Source organism: Triticum dicoccoides, chromosome 2B, assembly GCF_002162155.2.
Source record: "Triticum dicoccoides isolate Atlit2015 ecotype Zavitan chromosome 2B, WEW_v2.0, whole genome shotgun sequence".
NCBI lineage: Eukaryota > Viridiplantae > Streptophyta > Magnoliopsida > Poales > Poaceae > Triticum > Triticum dicoccoides.
The window spans coordinates 404835331-404857031 of record NC_041383.1 but is presented as its reverse complement, the minus strand read 5'-3'; the positions used below and the strand labels follow the sequence as shown (position 1 = coordinate 404857031).

The 21701-nt window shown below is 42.8% G+C and overlaps 1 protein-coding gene across 1 annotated transcript; it reads right to left on the bottom strand.

The window, feature by feature from the left end:
- Positions 1–3695: 3695 nt before the first annotated feature.
- On the bottom strand, positions 3696–19329 carry LOC119363915 (sister chromatid cohesion protein SCC2-like). Its single transcript, XM_037629285.1, has 28 exons — positions 18865–19329; positions 18638–18768; positions 14908–15044; positions 14719–14818; positions 14379–14629; positions 14179–14289; positions 13984–14095; positions 13401–13494; positions 13117–13303; positions 12600–13031; positions 11916–12442; positions 11638–11845; positions 11519–11569; positions 11269–11427; positions 11013–11177; positions 10244–10543; positions 10013–10165; positions 8704–8873; positions 7493–7598; positions 6428–6589; positions 6142–6246; positions 5835–6068; positions 5623–5756; positions 5292–5546; positions 4848–5208; positions 4594–4686; positions 4390–4515; positions 3696–4302 (listed from the first exon to the last, which is right to left on the bottom strand). Exons 1-28 carry the CDS (start codon positions 19116–19118, stop codon positions 4021–4023), a joined length of 5400 nt encoding a protein of 1799 aa, XP_037485182.1. The 5' UTR covers positions 19119–19329; the 3' UTR covers positions 3696–4020.
- Between the last annotated feature and the right edge of the window lie 2372 nt (positions 19330–21701).

The window sequence follows — 21701 nt, the reverse complement described above, 5'->3', positions numbered from 1 at the left end:
CATTGGCCCACCGCTTCTTCTGTTTCCCTTTCCTCGTCGGCGCCAACGCCGACTCCATCTCCTCCTCGTCTTCTCCTCCTCCTCGGCGTCGTCGAGCTCGTCATCCATGTCGGCGAGGGTGTCCATTTTGTCATCTTGTGCGTGGAACCCGGGGTAGGAGGCGGCAGCGACCGAGCCGCTCATGATGATCTCGTCCATGTTGGCATCGGTTGCGTCGGGGTTGCCGAAATATGACGCCGAGGCTTGTGAGAAGGGCAGGGCGCCATGACGTAGAGGAGGCATCGGCGAGGCTGTGTACACCGGCGGGGAGTAGATGTACTTAGTGTGGAGGCCGGCGAACACGGACAAGGGATTGCGCTGGTCGGGGTTCAGACCGGAGGGTGAGGCACGTGGCGGCGCGCCATGTGGGAAGGTGATGTTGGGGTTGAATCCACCATGCGCGTCGCCGTTGGAGTAGCCAGGCGAGGGTGCATACCCCCAGGGCGACGGCGGCGAGAAGTTGGTCGGCGATGTGACGCTCTGTTGGCTCCACGTAGCTTGCGGGCAGTGGCCGCCGGGCGGATTCATCATGCCCGCGCGAGACGCCTCTGCCTGCTCCGCGGTCGCGTCCCGGGTCTTCTTAGCATTGAGCCTGTTTCGTCGGTCGGTGGTGACAGCCTCTCGATGTTGAACCTCTGCCCTCCACTCGGCGTTCGACATGCCCGGTGATTTTGCCATCGGCTTCCTCGGCTTGCTTTGCTTCGGCTGGGTGGAATTGGCAGCGGCAGCAGAGCGAGGGGTCGAATACTTCTTTGGCGGCATGGCGGCATGGCGGCCCGGATAGCAGGATCTGGGAGGAGAATAGCGGGAGTGGCGAGGCAGAAGGGCGGAGCAATGATAAAATGGAGGGAAAGGGGGGAAACGGCGGGAAAAGGCTTGTCTGTCACCGACAGAGCGGACCCACGCGCCTTTTCGCTTCGGCCGGCGCCCCAGGCGACCCCTGGGGGCTGGGTTTGCCTCGGGTTCGCCGGCTGTTATTTCGGCCCAAACCGACGATAAACAAGGACCTGGGGCGTGACTGGGCTGATTTTTCGCCGCCGGCGCTAAAAGAGGCGCCCTGGGGGGCATGTTGGGGGGCGAGTGGAGATGCTCTTAGTTGCTTCTCTTTTAGGCTACAATTGGTCTATGCGCCGATGGCTATAGTTGGTCACTTCAAATAGTTCACTTAACTTATATTTTATATTTCCGATAGTTCACTTAACTTCCGAATTGTAGGTACATTGTGGAAGGGAAATAGAAACCGGGACAAACAGGTCGATGCCTTTGGTCGGGTTCGTCCCCCAATTGACTGAGTTTGTAAGTAAGCATGCTAATAATGGTACTATTAAGGGCAAGAGTTGGATCATGACCACATAGCATTCAACTTTTCTTTAACCTGGCTGGAGCATGACGGAGGCGTGTACCGGACACCCTAAGCGGATCAGCGACTGACCACCGCCCATAGCTTGCTTAACTTCAGGTTTTATTTGGTCGTTGCACAGTTGTGAAAAAAATTGGGCAGTGATCAGGTAGTTAGGGGGATCATTCAAATAGTTCCCTTTAACTTCACTGGCTTGCAATTGGTCTGTGCGCTAACTCTTCAAATAGACTTTCATTTTATGTTTCACATAGTTCGCTTAACTTCCTAGCTGCAGTTGGTCTCTGCGCCAATTGGCACACTGGGTCATCTAGTATGTTAACTTGAGATTGAAATCAACAGCAGCAAGCATATTATGGCTTGTGTAGTACTTTCTACCCCTATATGATGCAGCATGTGACCTCAACACTCTAGTAGTCACAGGAGTACCATCAGCTACGAAGTACAATCATGTGATAGCATGAACAAACTTTATGATTCACAACAATACAATCATGTCATGAACGAACAATTAGTACTGCTCAACTTGAAATATGGATACCATCTGTAGCAAGTTCGTATCTTTGAAGAAGTTTGACCAATAGGTGCCTTGATCATCTCTCCTATGAGCTCTCAAACCGCATACAAGACTTGCTTGAAATACTAGGAAATTGTCTCATTGGATTTCCTGAATGTGTTGTGATTCACTCTGAACCTCTGGTTATGACCTACAACATGAAGGAACATTGTTATTTGCTCTTTCATGGAGGTGTGGATGTTATCTTTTAGCAACTCCCTCTCCCTACCTGTCTTCACAAGCTTAACAAAGTGGGCTCTCCTCATTCGAAGCATGTTCATGGTTTTTACATCGTTATGGTTATAAGATGTAGTTTAGATTCATCATCATCTCCCTATCTCAAAGAAACATTGGAGTATATCACCATAGGAGCCAGGCATGAATTACAGCTATGAATGTGATGCTTGAATCGTAATCTTCATTTGTTTGTCCTAGTGAAATCAGGGTTGCGGTAAGTAACGGTAAAATTAATCACACACCTTACCCAACAACTTAAAAGTGAAGGATGGGGGGTGGTTGTACGGATGCTTACCGTCGTGGGAGGCGGCGGTGACGGCCTGCCTGTGCCAGAGACTAGACGGACGAGACATGCCAGAGACAAGGCGGACGAGACAGAGGCGGTACCAGGATATCTGCTTTCAGTATCGTGTGTCTACGGGCCAACACATCATGTGTCTACATGCCAATGCATCAAAAGGCTACTTTTACACTTAGGCTCCCCTTGGTTCCTTGTTTTGGGGCCCAATACACCTGTAAAATATAACCATGTGAAATAAAAATGAATGGGCCTCGCTTTGGTACTTGGCATGTTGTTTTTGGACTGTAAGTTTTACACCTGTTTTCACGCTTACACCCGCATTAGGCTCGTATTCGATACAGACCAGCGCCCGTCCTTTTTCCCCACCTCGCCTCTCGTTCGAGGCTTAGATCGAGGTTGCGCCGCCGGGAGGCGCCGGCGCCGGTGTCCACGAGGGGGTGAAGCAATGGCGACGTAGTGAGGCGCCGAAGACGTTGGCCACGACAGGGTTAGGCGCGCCGACAGCGGTGACTCGCTCCTGGCCGCGACGGCGATGACGACTCGCTCCTAGCCGCGATGGCGACGTTGGCCGCCGTGACGGCGAATCACTCCTCCAAGCGGCCTCCTCTGTTAAGCCCCGCTTGGAAAGTTTTGTGTTGCAACCTGCGCGACATGTACAAGTGGATTGAAACTCGCAGCCAAGCGCAGATTACCACCGGATTGAAAAACCACCCTGCGGAATGTATTTGGTTGGAGGCTAGTATAATACAGTTGTAAAATATTACAAGGGTGGCAGAAAAACTGCATTCCAAGCAGGGCCTTAGTGGACCTGTTTGAAGTGGGCGCGAACCAAACACACCCATGACACACCTCTCAAAAAAAAACATGACATAGCCCATAGTCTAGGACAATCATGCAAGCGTGAGTCTAGTGGGTTATCGAGTCGGTGCCTTCCTACGCATCAGCCTCGCTCGAGCGTGATTGTATGAGCGTTATTACCTGATCCATAAAGCTCACCCTTCCTTCAAAGATATGCATATAGTAGAAAAAAATACTTCAGGTTTATGGTGAATGTAATAAAACTTAGTGTGTAGTAGATGTTACATATATCTTTCTATGGGCTAGTTCAGAGTAAGAAGTTTGATTTAGTTCAAAACTAGAAAATTTACTGATTTAGTACACATTATTGGTACAATATACACATTATTGGTACAATGACCAACCGGAAAGCAAAAGAGATCCTTTCTATCTATCTTTTTCCATTGAATTAAACATGGAGCACAACCTGTTTGAAGTTTTGCAATAGCCCAGCACAAAAATACAAAGATATAATAAAATGGGCACAGCAAGAAAAGGAGTTCTCCAAGTTAATGGCTCTAAGTAGGTAAAGCTATCTCCCTTCCCTTTCTGCTTCTATATACTAGAATCTCGACTACCACTACCGAATAGTGATGGTATCAGTGATGGTATGAGCCCTAAACGATGACCTATGTCCCCTGCGTGTCAGTCACCTATAAACTTCCCTACAATGTACAGAGCACCAATCACCAGTCATACTTGGACCCTTTGTCTCGTTACTCGGCCACCAGTCACTGCCTGAGCGCCAAACTCTAGCACCCTCGGCCCGCCAATCCAGTCATCATCATCAGTGTCATCATCATCATCACCGCCGCCACGACCACCACGACCACGACCACCACCACGTCCTCTTGTAACAGCCACTGGCCTTCTAACTTTCGACGAACTTCTTGGAGTCAGACGCTTCTTCTGGACCGTGGCAGAAGTATACAGTACATAGTCCATGGAATCTTCTCGCAGCAATGTCTTGAAATCCTGTGCATCACAAGTCCCATCAGATGTTAAAGAGTTGTAGGATCATCAAGCCCAGGCCCAATGCAATTACATTTTCAGAAATGCTACCTGGTACACGAGCGCTACATCCTGCAGGCAGCTCGGCAAACTGATGTTAGTGTTGTTAATGTTAAGCGGGATATTCTGCTTGGAGATTGCTTCACCAGGTTTTGGTGGATCCTTCAGAGAAAATGCCTGTATTGAAATTGGAAATAAATCTGTCATGCAACATGTCTTCCGAGGACTAATTTCCAAACAAGGGAAAACACACACCTGACAGCGAGCATCAGTTAAACTGTAGACCATTTTCAAATGTCTCTTCAGTTTGAGAAGGAGCTGCAGAGCTATCGCATCATGGCAATCTTCCTGAAAACAAAGGCCTATTTAGTTTTTTTTTTCGAAACGGAAAAAAACAAAGGCCTATTTAGTTGAAGAAGATGAGATGCAAACATGCAAGGATTGCAACCATCTCCGCATCAATTATATTCTACCAAAATCCCTCACAACCCAAAACATATCAAGCTCACCTGAAGTTTGGCCATGTCAACATCTGACGTGCTGCATGAATTATTAAGCATCTTTTGAGGACTATCTGCCAGATTCTGGTCAGGATATCCCCCAGGTTCATGCATAACATTATCCACCATATCTTGCTGACCCACCACATCTTGCTGACCCACCATATCTTGCTGACCCACCACATCTTGCTGATCCACCACATCTTGCTGACCCACCACATCTTGCTGCTGATCCATGGAAGTCCAATTCTTCAAATTAGCCTCGATTGCTCCGGCTCTAATTTGAATAACTCGGTTTATATCATAGACCAAGTAAAGTGGCTCATCAGGAGATGTGAAAGGGAGAGATGCAAGAACTTCTACACAGTAACTGCAATATTCACACAACTTGGAGAGTCAGATACCAAATTTTAAGAATAAGAGGATCAACAGGCACATAACTAAATAACTTACACAAGAAAACCAATTGTGGGGTAACTCCGGCTGTCAGATATAAATTTGCGAACTATTGAGTGTACAAATTTGTTTCTTGAATTTCGATTTGCACGGATAAGACGATATATTCTGGATATGCCAGGTTTAACAAATGCAATCGGATTTGATTTCATGTTGGTTGCCACCACGTTATGGTTGCTGACTATGGTCTCGAAGAATCTGAACGACATTTGTAGGCCATCACCTAGGCGGCTTTCAAAAAATGAAGGATACCTGCAAAATAACGCCAATAGGTCAGATCATTTTATCCAATAAAGAAATGGAGAAATGAGAAGTTGAATCATCGTACTTTTCATTCATATTCATCAGCAAATGATGAGCCAACTTTGAGTTCCCCTCCACAGGGTCAGTTTCAAGTGCTATAAGGTGTGGAACACAGGTAATTGGATGAACTAAACCCTGGCGAAGAACAATTTCAACAATCTGCAAAAAAAAAATATCACTGTTTTCTACTCTGAAATGAAAAGCAGGAAAGTGCAGAAATCAGTTGAACTAATTCACCTTTAGTGCAGCATGGCGAACTTGATCGTTCATATCCAAGGATCTCTCAAGAATAGAATTCCAATACAACTGGATAATACCACCACAGATGTTGGTGTCTCCCGCTCCAGCAGCAACAGGCACTTCACTCCCACCATTAGTTGCATAGGGTACAGTAGGCTTGCCAGTACTGTCAGCCGTGAGTTGGCTTTCCGCATCACGGAGATACTCATAAAGGTTTTGCAATCCTTGAATCTGGACAAGTAGGTCCAATTATATACAGAAAAAGCTACGCGGAGCAGAACCCATTACAGGAAAATGTCTATACCTTTAACCTATAATCAACATCAGAAGATAGTGATGCCTCTATCAGATTCAAAATATCTTTCTGTAGCATAAAATCAGGCTTTGCAATAAGTATGTATCCCAAAGCCTGCATGCACACATGAAAATTGTCATTTAATAAGGAAAATTTCATATAAAAATATCCAAGCACCCTAAAGAACTAAAGCAACAGTCAAATAGACAGGTTAAGTTACTTGAGTCGTTGCATGTTTCTAGCTACGAGTATCATCAAGTCAAATATTGAGTGTAATAATGCTGAGCGCACACACCTGCATAGCCCGAACCTTCAAGCTGAAATCATCCTTGCGGAGATACCTTTTCTTGAGCAATTCAAGAATCTTTGGAAAATCAAGTTGGTTTTCCGATGCTGCCAACAGTTTATAACCATATCTAAGGAGCAGGCCGAGACAGAATAATGATCGACCCAACACCTGAGTTTCAACAAGGCAAACTGTCAGCTCATCATAACTAAGCTACATGATAATTCTAAAAAAGCACCAACCTACATGATATTGCAAGTAAAAGAAAGTAGATAAAAGCAAGCAACATATGCAAATGTACTCAATAATCACATGTTCATCAAATTACTGCCACATAACACCATACAACTATGCCAATTGCTCAAAACTACTTCCAAAAGAATGTCCTAAACTATATTTCTAGAAGCTCCCACACCAGGTGGGCTCTGGGGAGGATTATACAAGGCAAGCCTACTTACCCCTGCACAGTGCAATGCAGAGAGGCTGCGTTGAATCTAGGACCTCTTGGCACAAGTGAGTACTTCACCACTCCATCAAACCCATCCTAAACTATGCTTGCATAGAATATTTCTATGCAATTCACCAAAAATGGAAATTAAAATAAGTAGAATTATCATAAAGAGAAGCTTATATGATGTTACTCCCTCCGTCCGAAAATACTTGTCATCAAAATGGATAAAAGATGATGTATCTCGAACTAAAATACGTCTAGATACATCCTTTTTTATCCATTTCGATGACAAGTATTTCCGGACGGAGGGAGTACATGTTATGATGTAAAATCTGTTTTGACTTTGAGACATACAGGGCACTAGAAAGGATTAAAGGATGTAAATGAAGAGAACAATATAAGATTCAAATGTACTCCCTCCGTCCCTAAATATTTGTCTTTCTAGAGTTTTCAACAAGTGACTACATACGGAGCAAAATAAGTGAATATACACTCTAAAATATGTCTACATACATCCGTATGTGGTAGTCTATTTGAATCTCTAAAAAGACAAATATTTCGGAACGGAGGGAGTAGCATGCATAGTACATTTCAGATTGCAGTTCACTCAATCAATACAATACCTGACCATCAGAATTAGGACCTGACAGATGCTTGTAGAAAAGGTTAACGAGGTACTCCAACAACCTCGGACCTCTGCCTGCTGCATTGCTAAGGGCAGAAAGACACCTGTTCATGAAAATGAGCAATAGAGATAAGTAAACATGATCCACAGAAAAGCAAGCAAGCTCAACTATTCATGCAAGAATTAAATGAGATTTGCAGTATTGCATCTAATGTGAGATTTTCATTAGATAATAACCAAGATGCAGACTGTGATGATGCATGCATGGAAAAGGTATGGATTACTTCACTTCTAGATATTATGTGTAACTATTCATACTTGAAAAAGGTACAGACTACAGCATTTTGTGAGTGCTTAACCATGACAAGGGAGATAAGTAAATGTTATTAACCTTTGTTGATTCGCAACAGTGTAACTTGAGTAGGTTAAGAGTCTGAACACTGACTTGCCATGGAAGACAGGCTCTGAGGCTTAACTTCTAAATTGTCATTGCTTGATCAAAGAACTATATATAGGACAACTGACTTGCTCCGCAAGACCCAAACCTCTATCTGTAATTTCCTAACAAAGCTTATCCCTGTCTTTAAATTGATAACCAAGAAAATATCTTTCCGACCGGATAGAATTCTAACGTCATTTGATTTGTTCCTAGTTTCCTACTAACTAATCCAATCGCCATTTTACAGCTACTGCCAGGCTGTAGGGCCCAGAGCCACGCCCATAAAAATTTATTTGAACTTTGCGATATTTACGACAGTCAGATCTGCGTCTTTATTCGCTTTTTATATATTCATACAAATTTAGCTAAACATCATATCTGATTTTCCATGGCTATAAAAACTACTCCCTCCATTCCCAAATATAAGTCTTTTTAGACAATCCAACAAGTGACTACATACGGAGCAAAATGAGTGAATCTATACTCTAAAATATGTCTACATACATCTGTATGTTGTAGTCCATTTGAAATGTCTAAAAAGACTTATATTTAGAAACGGAGGGAGTATAACCCAATTTTTTAGTAAATGGGTATCGGATATGGTTTTGCCAGGATAAGTATGGTACCAGTCCATATCTGTCCTATTTAGATTTTAAAAATGATGAATTTTTGGAGTAATGATGTGGCAGTTGCAAGATGAAACAATGTAAGGTAGACACTGTCAAAGATCATGATAAAAAAACTAAAAGCAATGGAATGAATAAAATTACTTGATACAGGCATGTACAACAGTCAAAAAAGAGTGGCGAATTATCATCTGCTTCAGGTCCTGCTCGAGTTCCTCAACCACAGTTTGTGGTGGCTTCCGTATGAGTGGGATAACAGCATCAATCACAAAAATTATACTTTCAAGTAACTGGGCAGTTGATTTACTGTCGACCTGCAGATACAGAAGAGGCAGACTGTAATGTATTCGCATAGCCCTTTACATTCACTTCCACAAAAGATATATCTCGGAATTCATCGCGGTAAGAAATTGAAAGGAAAAACTTGGGAATCTTCTTGTTTCTAGTAGAAAAAGACATTCAAACTCACAATGCATAAATTATTACTTGCTCACATGAACAACAATATCATTTTTAAGAAGCATAATCAAAACCAAGGCTCTACCATTTTCAGTAAAGTTGTGTACCTATTAGGCTGTTACACGTGACATTACAACTTGCCAATATAGACATTTATGCTCTACTGACTACTGCTCATGTCTGCAGCACAACTAGTAGGGGAACGTGAAACAAAAATACAATTCGGAAGGCATGTGCATTTGTGCAGCAACAGAGCATGGGTGAACCCTGGCCATCAGAAAGAACAGGCAGGAATAACCCATGCATCACAATAGCATGTGAGGAGCTAAAATATAGGGTGTGTTTCATTTGAGCCCAAGGCAACCCCAACAAAAGATTGACTAGCAATGTTTTGGTTGCCCCTGTTTTGGCCAATTTTGGCAAAAAAAAAAATGAGCTGCAGTTGTTAAACTGGTAACATGGCTTTCAGGTCCAAAGCTATGGTAAGAAATATCGATGGCTTTCAGATCCAACAGTCAAAAATCATAAAACCTCATGGTCATGTGCACGCCTGAACCCCATGCAAGTGACATAAGAGGGCTGCAACAGACTGGAATAAGAATAGTTCGGTTGTGATATTTCATCATCTATAAGTTAGCCAGTAGTTTAGATTAGATTGCTCCCTTCGTATTAGAGATAAATTGCTAGGCTAACATCCATAAAAGAAGAGACATAAGCTACCAGTGGTATTAAGCAAAAACAACGAATTGTTCTTTCTCCATCTAATTTTCAGCATCTCAGTCTATAATGTATAACCCCATCTTTCTAACAAAAACGTATCCCACTTCAGATGTCACCACTCAGCACTCCTTTGTGAGGACATGACAAACATAGCCAGAAACCTCAACTTTTTTTTCTTAATGCTACCTGAAATTTGCTATAAGTTCATGTAATAAGCACAAATTACTTTTACAGGAGACGGCACATAGTTCAAGAGAAGGAAAGCCATGCTCACCTTATTCTTAAGATACGGTTGAAGTGTCACAACAAACTGAGAGGGATCGGTAACTGGAGTGCAGAGGGTGGGATCCACGATACAAAATGCTTGCAAGACAAGAACATAAGGAAGCGTGTGGATTTTGGTCTCATTATCAGCTCCCTCCTCAACCTTGACAACAAACATGATTAAGAATCAAACTCAATTATGCAAGATCTAGCTAGTGCAAAAAATTTGTCAAACAACTACCTGCAATATCCTTTCCAATAAGCGCCTGCATATCAATTCACATCGTTTCCGGAGCGATGTCATCATGGATGAGTTAATGCCTGCAGCCTTACTTGACTGCGGGAGGAACTCGAGAGTCAAACTGCGTTTTATAATGGTAATAAGGGGTTGATGATTGGGCATCTTTCTCAACATGTCAACAATTTGCTCTGTCTTTGTTGCGATCTCCATAGGAACTGAACTACCATCAGCAACCAAGTGTTTATGACTCCCAGATGGTTCATCGAACCACAGCTCATAAAATGTTTTGCATACAAGATCCTACAGAGAAAAAATGAAGATATCTATGTTCAACATTAACTAACATGGACAGTGAAAAGGAACTCAAAGCTTGCAGGTTCAAAGATGTTGCATAGCACTTTTTGTGTCACATGCTTAACCCCTAATATCAGATTTACTTTTAAAGACATCATTGTTAAGGACACAATAAAAGACATTTTGCAAGAGAGATTTCATGTGTAAAGAATTCCAGTCATTTACTTTATGTAATAAATATACAATTTTCCTGGTGAGGATGATTTCGATTTTGCAAATGTAAGGAAATTTCACATGTAAGAGGGACTAGCTATCTGCTCATGCAAATTTCACATGTAAGAGGGACTAGCTATCTGCTCACTGAAGTATGAAAACAACAATAAACGGAACATCCATAGTACAATATCAACTCTGGTATCATAACGTGCTGCCATGACTCAGGAGCACCAGTCAATGGTTTCGTACATAAACTTACCTGTACACTTGATTCCTCGTCATTAACACGCGAAATAATCTCCACAAAGGCATGACTTGTATCCGCATTCGGATTTGAAGCACAAAGATCACGGATAATTTTGATCGCACGTTTGCGAACACTTACTCCAGTGTCCTTTATCCGTTCAGCGACTTTTTCAATATACTGTTAATGGAAAGATAAAAGGTTAGTTGCAGAAAGGCAATAACAGCACTCAAGAACATGTCATAACTCATAACTTCATAAGTCCACCAACCTTAAGACCCACATCAGGGTGTGAAGCAATATGTCTTCCAACAAGCTCAAGTGCAGCTTCACGAACAGAAATAGCTGAATCACAAAACCTTCCTTCAACAGCAGATTGGACACGTTTGTCACCCAATACCTCAGGATCAGCTTCAACTATACTGCTGACCTACACAGAATTAAGGCTAACTAGTGATGTCTAATGTCCAAATGAAAATGATGTACATCATATATAGTTTTAAAAGTTTGCGTATACTCACCGCTCTTAAGGCCTTTGCTCTTATCACAGGAGAATTTTCTCTCAAGCTAGCCTGATAAAACATTGGGTATTAATGCCGCAACATCTAACTAAAATCAAACATCGAGAAGCAATACATACCAAAAGGAGGGAAAGAATTTTGTCAAAACCCCGAGAGAACGAGTTCTTCTGGCCAAGTGCCAAGCAAATTTTCTTAGCCCAGTCTCTGGATAATGCCAAGCCACTTCCAGAATCTCGCAGAATCTCCTTAGATTTCAATCTGGCAAGATAGTAGATAATCTTCTCCTGAGAAGATATGTCTTCTTTGTACCACATGCAGAGATAGAACCTGCATACAAAATGGGAATCAATTTGCAGTAACATTTGGACAACAAAAACAAAGGTATCACACTACATACCATCTAGAAAACAGGTTCCCATCATCTTGTGGCCCAGCTTCCTGGAGATAATTCAAAAGTATTTGTTGAACAGTATCCACTGCTGTCACCTCATCAGGTATAGCAGTTTTTTTCTTATGTGCGGTAGATGCTCTTTTGCCCTTTTCTTTATTTTCTAGCTCATAGTATGACTGTAGCACACTGAGCTGTTGCTTGCAAAAGCATAAGGGGCAAACAGAATCACGCTGTAAGTTTTCCTGACTGCCAGCCCCCATACAATCTGAATGGAAACATCTCCCACATACATCACATGCCATATTTATACCTCTTCCACCAAGGCAAACACAACATTTATTTTTCAAGATTTTTGAGCTATCATTCTCTGCATCAGTGAGCTCTTGCAGTATCCAAAGCTTCTCCTTGCTACAGATGACAGAATCACGCTTCAATCTTGATGCAATACCACCAAGAAGATCAATAGCAAAGCAGCGAGCAGAAGTGTCCTTTGATTTCAATCCAGCATTTTGAAGCAGCAACACACAGAGAACCTATACATAAGAATAGTACTTGTAGGCATTATGAAATTGACTACTTGAACTAGAATATTCCAATTGTGAGTTTTGATTACAAAAATGCATTAATGCTAAAGCAGCCCATAAACGACATTTACTGTCTCAACAATAGCACTGTCAGTGCACAGTTTACCTCAAGTATAGGGGCAGCAGCTGGATACTCGGGCAAGTTTAGTACTGTTAGCAAGTCCTGAACAAGATTTTCTATAATCCCTTTGGCTTCTGACACATCTTGAGATTTAGCAGCAGTGAAACGTTGAAGCACATTGGTCCAGAAAAGGCAACAAGCCTCCGTTGCTGCTTCATGGCAGTTAATTGGATAATTAGCATCGACTGAGGCATCAATGATAGTGCTCCAATTTACTGTTCCCTTTAAGCTATCAGGAACATTTGCACTGAACTGAACCAAGTGAACTAGGAGGGCTGTTATCATCTGGATTTGCTTTTGTTCTTCGTCAGCTAGATGGTAAGTTCTAATAGCATTTTTTGAGAACTGTAACTTGCGGACAAGATTAAGTGTTTCATCAACCAAGTAACTCCTGTGTTGTGTGTATGATGAAAAAACCTGTGCAAGAGTTGAAAGGTAAGAAAGGAAATTATTTGGACAACTGAAAGGGTGGGAAATTGTGAGTCAATAAGCAAAGAGCTACCATGCAAATAACACTGATCGCCTTCAATTGTAAAAGCTGCATATTGTCCACCAAGAATGTAGTAAAGCAGGTTTTTGCTAACTGCAGGATACAACTATCTGATAAGCGCACCGTTTTGAGGAGTTCTTTAAGAAAGCCCAATATCAAGCATAGTTTCTGCACAGCAGAATATATAGAAGCAGAAACTCTGACAAAGAAAAGGACAACTGAACTGTATTAGTTCCCCACAAACACTTCATAAAAAACTAGAGAAGGGAAAAATCAAGCATAGATTAATCACATACTTGTTTGCAGAAGATTTCCTCGCACTTAAATTAGAAGCAGTGCGCCTCTTTTTGCTAGCTGGTCCATTTTCCATGTCGTCTTCATCTTCATCTCCTAGATTTGACCAAAAGAGAATTTATTAAATGCTATAATCTGTGATGTACACACATAATTTAATCATGACATATAAGTTTAGTAACCACCAAATGGTCACCACAACTAAAGCACTAAATTAGTACATGCAGGTATTAAATGTTAATCCGTGGTGTGAACACATAATTTAATCATGGCAGGCTTCCATTTTCTAAATTAAAAATATATATATAAGTTCAGTAACCACCAAATGGTCACCATGAAGCACTAAATTAGTACATATACGTAAGCAGGGATAATGAATTTTCGCCAAAATTAAACAATCTTGTTTTGAAGGAAATGACAAGGTACGATATATGCCCCGAGTCCCCAAGAACATGGATGTATATATCCAACTTAGAGAAATGTGAGTGCAGAACCATGAAAAGCCAACGATAGTACTTGCAGAACTCCACAAGTAAATGTAGAATTGTGTATTTTTCAATGTTCAAAAGATGGTATAACAACTACCATCATTAGTGACGTTTCCAGCTGGCTTGTAAAGAGCTCGGAAGGTTGGGTTACTTGCAGCCATACAATCCATTATCTGATGTCTTGAGAAATCAATAATTCGCTCAATAAGCTGATTCAACCAAAGTTCTTATAGTCAGAAACCTCAACAATATGATTCATAACAAGATAGGAAGGAATTCAGAATGTGTGAACCTCTTCTCGATACAGCTGCTTTGGCATATCAGGGTTGGTCATGATTGCTAACGCCGCATGAATGGACTCCAAAGCAGAGAAGACTGAGTGTTCAGCATCTGCAGCATCAGGCTGAAGTCACCCAAGCACTAGTCAGACTACAATATGCAGCATCTTTTATTCAAAGAATACGGAGGGAAGGGCTATAGTGAATAGCTCACATTTTCTTTCACGTCTATTGACAATCCTTGAGAACACCGGATCTGCCGGTCTATCACATGTAAGAGACAAGTAAGCGTATCCATGGGAATCTCATGCAACATCCCCTTTGATCGAACATATGTAATTTCATTTACAAGAACCTTCACATCATTCAGTGCAATTGATAGCCAATCATCACCATCTGCATTATCAGGGATTTCTGCTTTTCCACAGAAGTCCTCCACCAGCTCACGGAAGTTGGCAATGACTTCTAGAATACATAATCCAAACTCAAATTAGCTGAATGTTTGAAGTAAAACAAGAGGAAGATGGGACATACATGAATTAAAAAAGATAAACCTTGACTACTAGGAATGCTGGGGCCAGAACTTGAAGCAGAGTTATCTTTCTTCCTCACTTTCGGTTTCCTTGAAGCAACTGAATCTGGTGAGAGTTCATTCTGCAACAGAAAGCATGTTAGCACAAAGACAAAGTGGTCACAAGGAACTGAACATTGGTAAGACGCAAAACCATTGGTATCTAACATACATGAAGATCCTCTCGGTGTGAGCTGGTGTCATCTGGAGGAAATGCATGATCCTTCCGTGCTTTAGTCAGATTAGGTGCAAGATCCTCGAATTGCTTCTCGCGTTCTCGATTATGATATTCCTGACCATCAAGCAGACCTGAAAAACTTGACCAACGTAAGACGGAATTACATAGTGAGACAAGAAAGCTTAATATAGAAATAATATGCAACGCATTAAAAATTCATATGTAAGCTACATTATTTTGTTAGGACAACAAATTGTGGGCTTGAATGTTAGGTTCAACAGAAGTTGCACCGGGGTAGAATAAGCAGAGTATATACATTAGCATTGCGCTAAAAATGTTTTTAAGTTGACATGACAATATTGAGGGCCAAACTAGCAAATTAGTACTCCTATAATATTGCCAGTATAAGAAGAGACAAAATGGAGGGAACTTGAAATTTTCTACTTCACAGTTCACATGCGATACACCAGGAACAGTTCACATAGAAGTGCCCAAAAATAACTTACAGCAATAGCACACCATCCAATCTATCAACTTCTATAGAGCCATGTACCATCGATGTTATTAACAGAAAGCAAATTTCCAAAAAGAATCGACCATTTACTTTAGAAAGAGCTTCTTCACCCCAACTGCTCGGGAATCGAACCCTGGTCAGGAGCCACAATCTAGCTCATTACCACCAACGTAATTCTCGGGTTCAACTCTGGATAATAATTATTAATTAGCTTTCTTTTTTCTTTTCTACAAACTCGGTGATCTGAGTATAGTAGGTAGATTATATTATTTGTGTGTTTCCTGAAGACAAGGATCACCCAGGAGGACTAAAAAGGGCAGCCCGGTGTACTTAGCTCCCGCTGGCGCAGGGTCCAGGGAAGGGTCCAACCACTTCGGGTCTTTTGTATGCAGCCTTTCCCTACATTTCTGCAAGAGGCTGTTTCCAGGACTTGAACCTGTGACCTCATGGTCACAAGGCAACAGCTTTACCGCTGCGCTAAGGTTCAGGAGGACTGCTGAAATATAAGGTAAGTAGCTGGAGCATAAAATATTTTTAGTGCATATGTATAAACATTTCCATTGAAAACCTACTAGCCTATAACGAATTGGCTCCATATAGACATCCTGCTGTTGCCACGTGGAATTGGCCATGCTTAAACATTTATCCGACACACTGCAGCAAACGCTCACAAGGCAAAGTAGGAACTTTAGAATCTAGATGATTCTCGGTATAATATTTTTGTATCTGCTGGTACAGTAATAGAAGGACTAGAATTGTTCTGAGGATATGATAAATAAACCATAAATGGCACATTAAGCCGGTAAAGGCCTGTTTGGTCATGCTACTTGATTATAACTCAAGGCTGTAACTCTATTTGCAAATGGTCAACTATTTGGGATCCCCATTGACAGGACGTTGACATAGCAGGCCAAAATACTGATGCTGCATTCCCATTTTGAGCAGCAAACAAACATGCTGAAATAGATTTAAAAGAGTGACTGCAACGTTACCATATTAATCTAGAAAATAAGGCCGCTCCTTTTGTGCCTTTGTTATGGATGCAACTTACCTCTATTGCGCGGGGCATATATATGTGTACTTGGGGTGAAAAGTAGACTAATACGAACTCCTAGACCAATACTAATACTCCTTAACACTATTATCTATCAAAAGCTTCATAGAGCCTGAATTAATAACCATAGTTTTAACAAGTTGCCGCGACCTAAGTATCTATGAAAGATAGGTGACTAACGCCCGGCCAACAACTGGAAAAACTCGCTAAAAAGGAGACGATAATTAGTCGAAAACTGGTGATGGCCACTGGCCAGAGCTTCTGCACAAAGAGAGAGGGTAGAAATGGAGCCAACATAGAATGGAGCATGGAGCTGTGTGGTGCTGCCGTGGTCAGATGACAGAAGCCGTGAAGTGTGATGTTTGTGCATAAATGTTTGAGGAAGGCAAGAGTAAAGCGGGCATCAAATGGTTGGGCAAAATTTGATCTCTCCACTTGTGCTACCATTAGTCTACTGAGGCCTAATCTGGGACTTCAGTTACTATCCAAGCCATCAAAAGACATCGTTTAAACAAGTCCAAAGAGCTAGGTACCAGCTAATGCCAACCATTAATTGAAACATATATAGTCAGACTATGCATCACCCAGGATGAAGAATAACCTTTTTACGTCCTGTAAATTTTGTCTTACGTCGGAAGTGAAAAGTGAAGGTAAGAAAATGTATGCCGGTCGAAAAGGATATTTTACGTGACGTAAAATTACGAATGTAAAATATAGTATAAAATATACATATAAATGTAAATTTTGTGGTTTTATGACTCATATCTTACTTTCTTATACCAATTTTTGTGTAGTTAATCAATATGAACGTAATTATTCGTATACAAAATGTAATGACGTAAGTAAACCTTGGGTGTAGAAAAACTTATTCAACGCCCTGGGTGATGAATAGCATTACTATATATGTGTGTGTGTGTGTGTGTGTGTAGTTAAAATATAGCTTAAATTAGTGTTCATTCCACTTGTCGGTGTATATTTCCAGAATTCCAGCATGTTGCCTTCTATACGGTTCAAAAACTGTTAGAAAGAAACAGACATATTTTATAGCAGTAGTGCTAGGTATAGGTCATATATGCATCAAAATAACAAAAAATAAAGGTTTTAAACAATAAAACTTACCTGCATATGCACTAAGTTACATAAATGAACAGGAAAGCCTTTGAATTAGTTCTGTTCCGGGAAGGAAACCCACTGCATAATGAATAAGTGAGCAATGCCAACACATGAGCGTGTCAAGGCGGCTAAGTGCAACAGTGGAGTGGTGGAACTACCACTAATACTTTAAGCTAGGACTTGAGTGGCTTGATTTATCGTGAAGAGAACTATTTATATTATATGGGCCACTGCCAAAATAATATGGATCACTGGATACTATTTCACCAAGCCCTGCAAATCAGACACCATAGTCCACACTCAAAAATGTTCGGGCAATATTAGGTCAAAGCGCTGTCTACCGTGCCAGTTAATTCATGGAACTATAAGTAAGAAAGATGAGGAAGCAGCAAATTCTGTACTGCATCACCTTATTAACGACCATACATCATCAAGGGGCTAAACAGAGGCTCAGCACTGTGACATTCGGAAACCCTGTCCCCGACAAGGAACCACTGACATATTTCAACTCCTAGCGTTACACGAAATGGCTTCTGACTAAATTCTGTTCAGTATGGACTCGAAAGCCACTAAATTCTGCTCTGCTTAGCTACATTACATACGAAAAACAAAATGATACACCACACTAGGTTTACCAAATAGTGGAATGGCGTGGCATAGCAGTTATTTTTTCCAACCAAATTCCATGGCACGAAACTGAGCTTGCTCAAAGAAATTTGACATCTACCAGAGCAGCAACTCCAACACGAGCAACCACCATGCTACCTACCATGAAAACTCACACCAGCGCTCGGGCAGCATGATAGAGATACAGCAGCATATAAGTCCAGTCCAAGTAAAGTGATATCGAAGCACAGTTCATACAGGAGTTCGAGAGTTGAAGCTGGTAAGCTAGTACAGTAGCTATCAAGTCAACCACAGAAGCTAGTAACCTGAAGAGTCCAGACAGGTACCCTGTCCATTTCAATGTGCGGAAACATAACGAGCATTGTGTTACATGGGTAGCTAGCTAGCCGGAGCGGCCTAAGGAAGGCTGCGTTTACCTTGCGAAGGAAGAGGTTGGGGAGTGCGGGGCTTGAACTTGAAGGCGTCGGGGTTGTGCTTGAGCACCTCCCTCCAGAGCAAGGAGCACTCGCTGGGATCCACCGCGACGTGATCGGCTTCCGTGAAGCCCCTGCGTTGTTTACATGAAAATGGAACTCAGTGGGGCGAAATTCCCGGCGGGAGCAGCGAGCGAGAAGGGAAGGGGAGGGAGGGAAGGGTGACTAACAGGTGGGAGATGTCGGTGCTGGCGAGTATGCGGGCGATGGCAGCCGCCTGCATGATCATGTCGGGGCGGTCTGGCTCGGCGAGGGGCTCGTCGTGGTCGTGGAGGTCCGTGCCGAGCGTAGCGGGGAGGGTGGGGAGCGGCAGAGCGGCGGCGATCTCGGAGTGGACGGTATTGGGCAGGCGGCAGGCGCGCTCGAAGCCGGCCCTCCCAGGCTCCCTCCCGTCGCCGTCGCCGGCGCCGGCCGGAAGGTCCATGGCCGGCGGGCAGGCGGGCGAAACCCTAGATCGATTTCGAACGGGAGAGGCTTCCCAGCGAGCAAGGACTTGGAGGGCGCGTCGCTTACTCGGACGGAAAGGGGATTTTGTGCAGTTGCTTAGCTAAGCGTTTAGTAGTTGGGCGGTGCTGCAAATTAGGAAGTTACGGTGGGGTGGCCGGACCGGAGAGAGGGCTCCGACGACCAATCTTGTGGGGGAAGGATAGAAGCAGCCAGCCATTGAAGTCACGACGGCAGTAACATAGATGTGGTGGGGTGGTAGGCACAGTAAAGAAATGTTTTGATGGGTTGGATTGGGTTGGGTGGGCCCAAACAAATTCAAAAGCTTTCTTTTTTTTTTGAGCATCAGTACAGACACAAGCGCTCATAAACACGCGCATACACTCATCCCTATGAACGCACACACGCACACCCTACCCCTATGAGCATCTCCGAGAGACTGAGCCGGCATATCATCTTGAGATTTACGAAGTCACCGTAGGCGCCTCGTCGTTGACGGGAACGTCTCCTCCCACTGAAAGCGCATCGCCGGAAATCCTGAAATAAATCCAGGAATAATACGAGCACCAGGATTTGAACCCTGGTGGGTTGGGGATACCACTGTCCACTTAACCAACTCAACCACAGTTTGATTCGCAATTCAAAAGCTTTCTTGTCGTGGGTTTTGCGATGTTTCTTTTAATTGTTTGGATCACTTAGCACGTATGTCACTCTAAACGAACAAAAACGGTGTGTTTGGGTCGGCCAAACGGACGGGATTGTTCGCTTTTTAGTTTGGGTCGGCTGCACCCCCCAACGGGTGGCTGACGCATTAATAAACATAACTAAACATTAAACGGTCAGTCAACCGCCGGCCAAAGTCCACTTAAACATTAAAAAAACTGAAACCGTGACCGCACGCTACCCTAGGTCATGTCGTCGTTGTCGTCGTCGTCGATGAGGTCGGCGAAGGCTAGAGGCGCCCAGCCCACGGGAAGGCGGTCTCCCCCGCCAGCCGTGCCAACTCCTCCAGCGTCTGCTCCGACGGTGGCATTGCTGCGTGATACGTCTCCAACGTATCTATAATTTTTTATTTTCTCATGCTATTATAATATCAATCTTGGATGTTTTATATTCCTTTCTGTGGTGATTTATATCATTTTGGGGACTAACCTATTAACCAAGTGCCAAGTGTTAGTTGGTGTTCTCTACTTGTTTTTGGTTTTCCATGAAATCAGTATCAAACGGAGTCCAGACGCTACAAAACTTTTTGACGATTTTTTCCTGGACAAGAGAGATCCTAGAAGCTTCGGGAGGAGACCAGACAGCAACCGAGGAGACAGCAAGGCAACAGGGCACGCCTATGGGCCCCACGGGGCTCTGTCTGGCCTAATTCCACTTCTATAAATTCTCAAATATTTGGAAACCAACAGAGCCACCCGGAACACTTTTCCCGCCGCTGCAAGTTTCTATTCTTCCGCAATCTCATCTAGAGGCCTTTTCCGGTACTCTACCGGAGGGGAATCGATCGCGAATGGCTTCTACATCATCCTTGTTGTCTTCCGATGATGCGTGAATAGTTCACCACAAACCTATAGGTCCATAGCTAGTAGCTAGATGGCTTCTTCTCTCTCTTTGATCTTCAATACAATGTTATCCTCAGTGTTCTTGGAGTTATATTCTATGTAATCTTCTTTTTGTGGTGTGTTTGTTGGTATCCAATAAGTTTATTATCTGAATATTAATGAAGTCTTTTCTGAACTTTATTATGCATGATTGTTATAGCTTTGTATTTCTCTTCAATCTATTTGTTTGGTTTGGCCAACTAGAATGATTTATCTTCAGCGGGAGAGGTGCTTTGTGATGAGTTCAATCTTGTGGTGCTCTATCACAGTGACAGAAAGGCAAGACAAGTATTTGTATTGTTCTCATTAATGGTAAAATGATGGGGTTTACTCATATTGGTTGGGTTTACTTTGTCTATATCAAGTCATCTTGCTTTAAGGTGTTACTTTGTTTTTATTAACTTATAATACCCTAGATGCATGTTGGATAGCGGTCGATGGGAGGAGTAATAGTAATAGATGCAGGCAGGAGTCGGTCTATTTGTCTTGGACGTGATGCCTATATATATGAGCAAAATATTCTTTGCTGCAATTTTCATCTTTTATTTTGTTTTGCAATTTATCTGTCTACCTATACAAGATTTGATCCTTGCAAGTAACGAGTTCAAGGGGATTGACAACCCTCTTGTCCGCGTTGGGTGCAAGTATTTGCTTTTATTTGTGCAGGTGTTGTTCACGAGGCTTTGTGTGATTCTCCTACTGGATTGATACATTGGTTCTCACTGAGTGAAATACTTATCTCTACTGTGTTGCATCTCCTCTCCTCTTCGGGGGGAAATCCCAACGCAGCTCACAAGTAGCACTGCACGGCGGGCGGGCGCCTCCTCTTGCTGCTCACTGCGCTCCTCCTCCTCCTCCTCCTATGCCCAGTGGGAGCGGCGCTCCTCCTCCTCGCGCTCAGCCTGCATTTGGTGCACCGTTGGCCCACTCCTCCGCCAGCCGGTCCTGCCTCCATCGCT

Excerpts from the sequence above, each read along its gene's own strand:
- LOC119363915 (XM_037629285.1), bottom strand. The coding sequence starts at position 19,118 with ATGGACCTTCCGGCCGGCGCCGGCGACGGCGACGGGAGGGAGCCTGGG. Across the intron at positions 8,874-10,012 it reads AACCGTATCTTAAGAATAAG|GTCGACAGTAAATCAACTGC; the intron begins GTGAGCATGGCT and ends CTGTATCTGCAG. Across the intron at positions 6,590-7,492 it reads GTCCTAATTCTGATGGTCAG|GTGTTGGGTCGATCATTATT; the intron begins GTATTGTATTGA and ends GTTGAAACTCAG.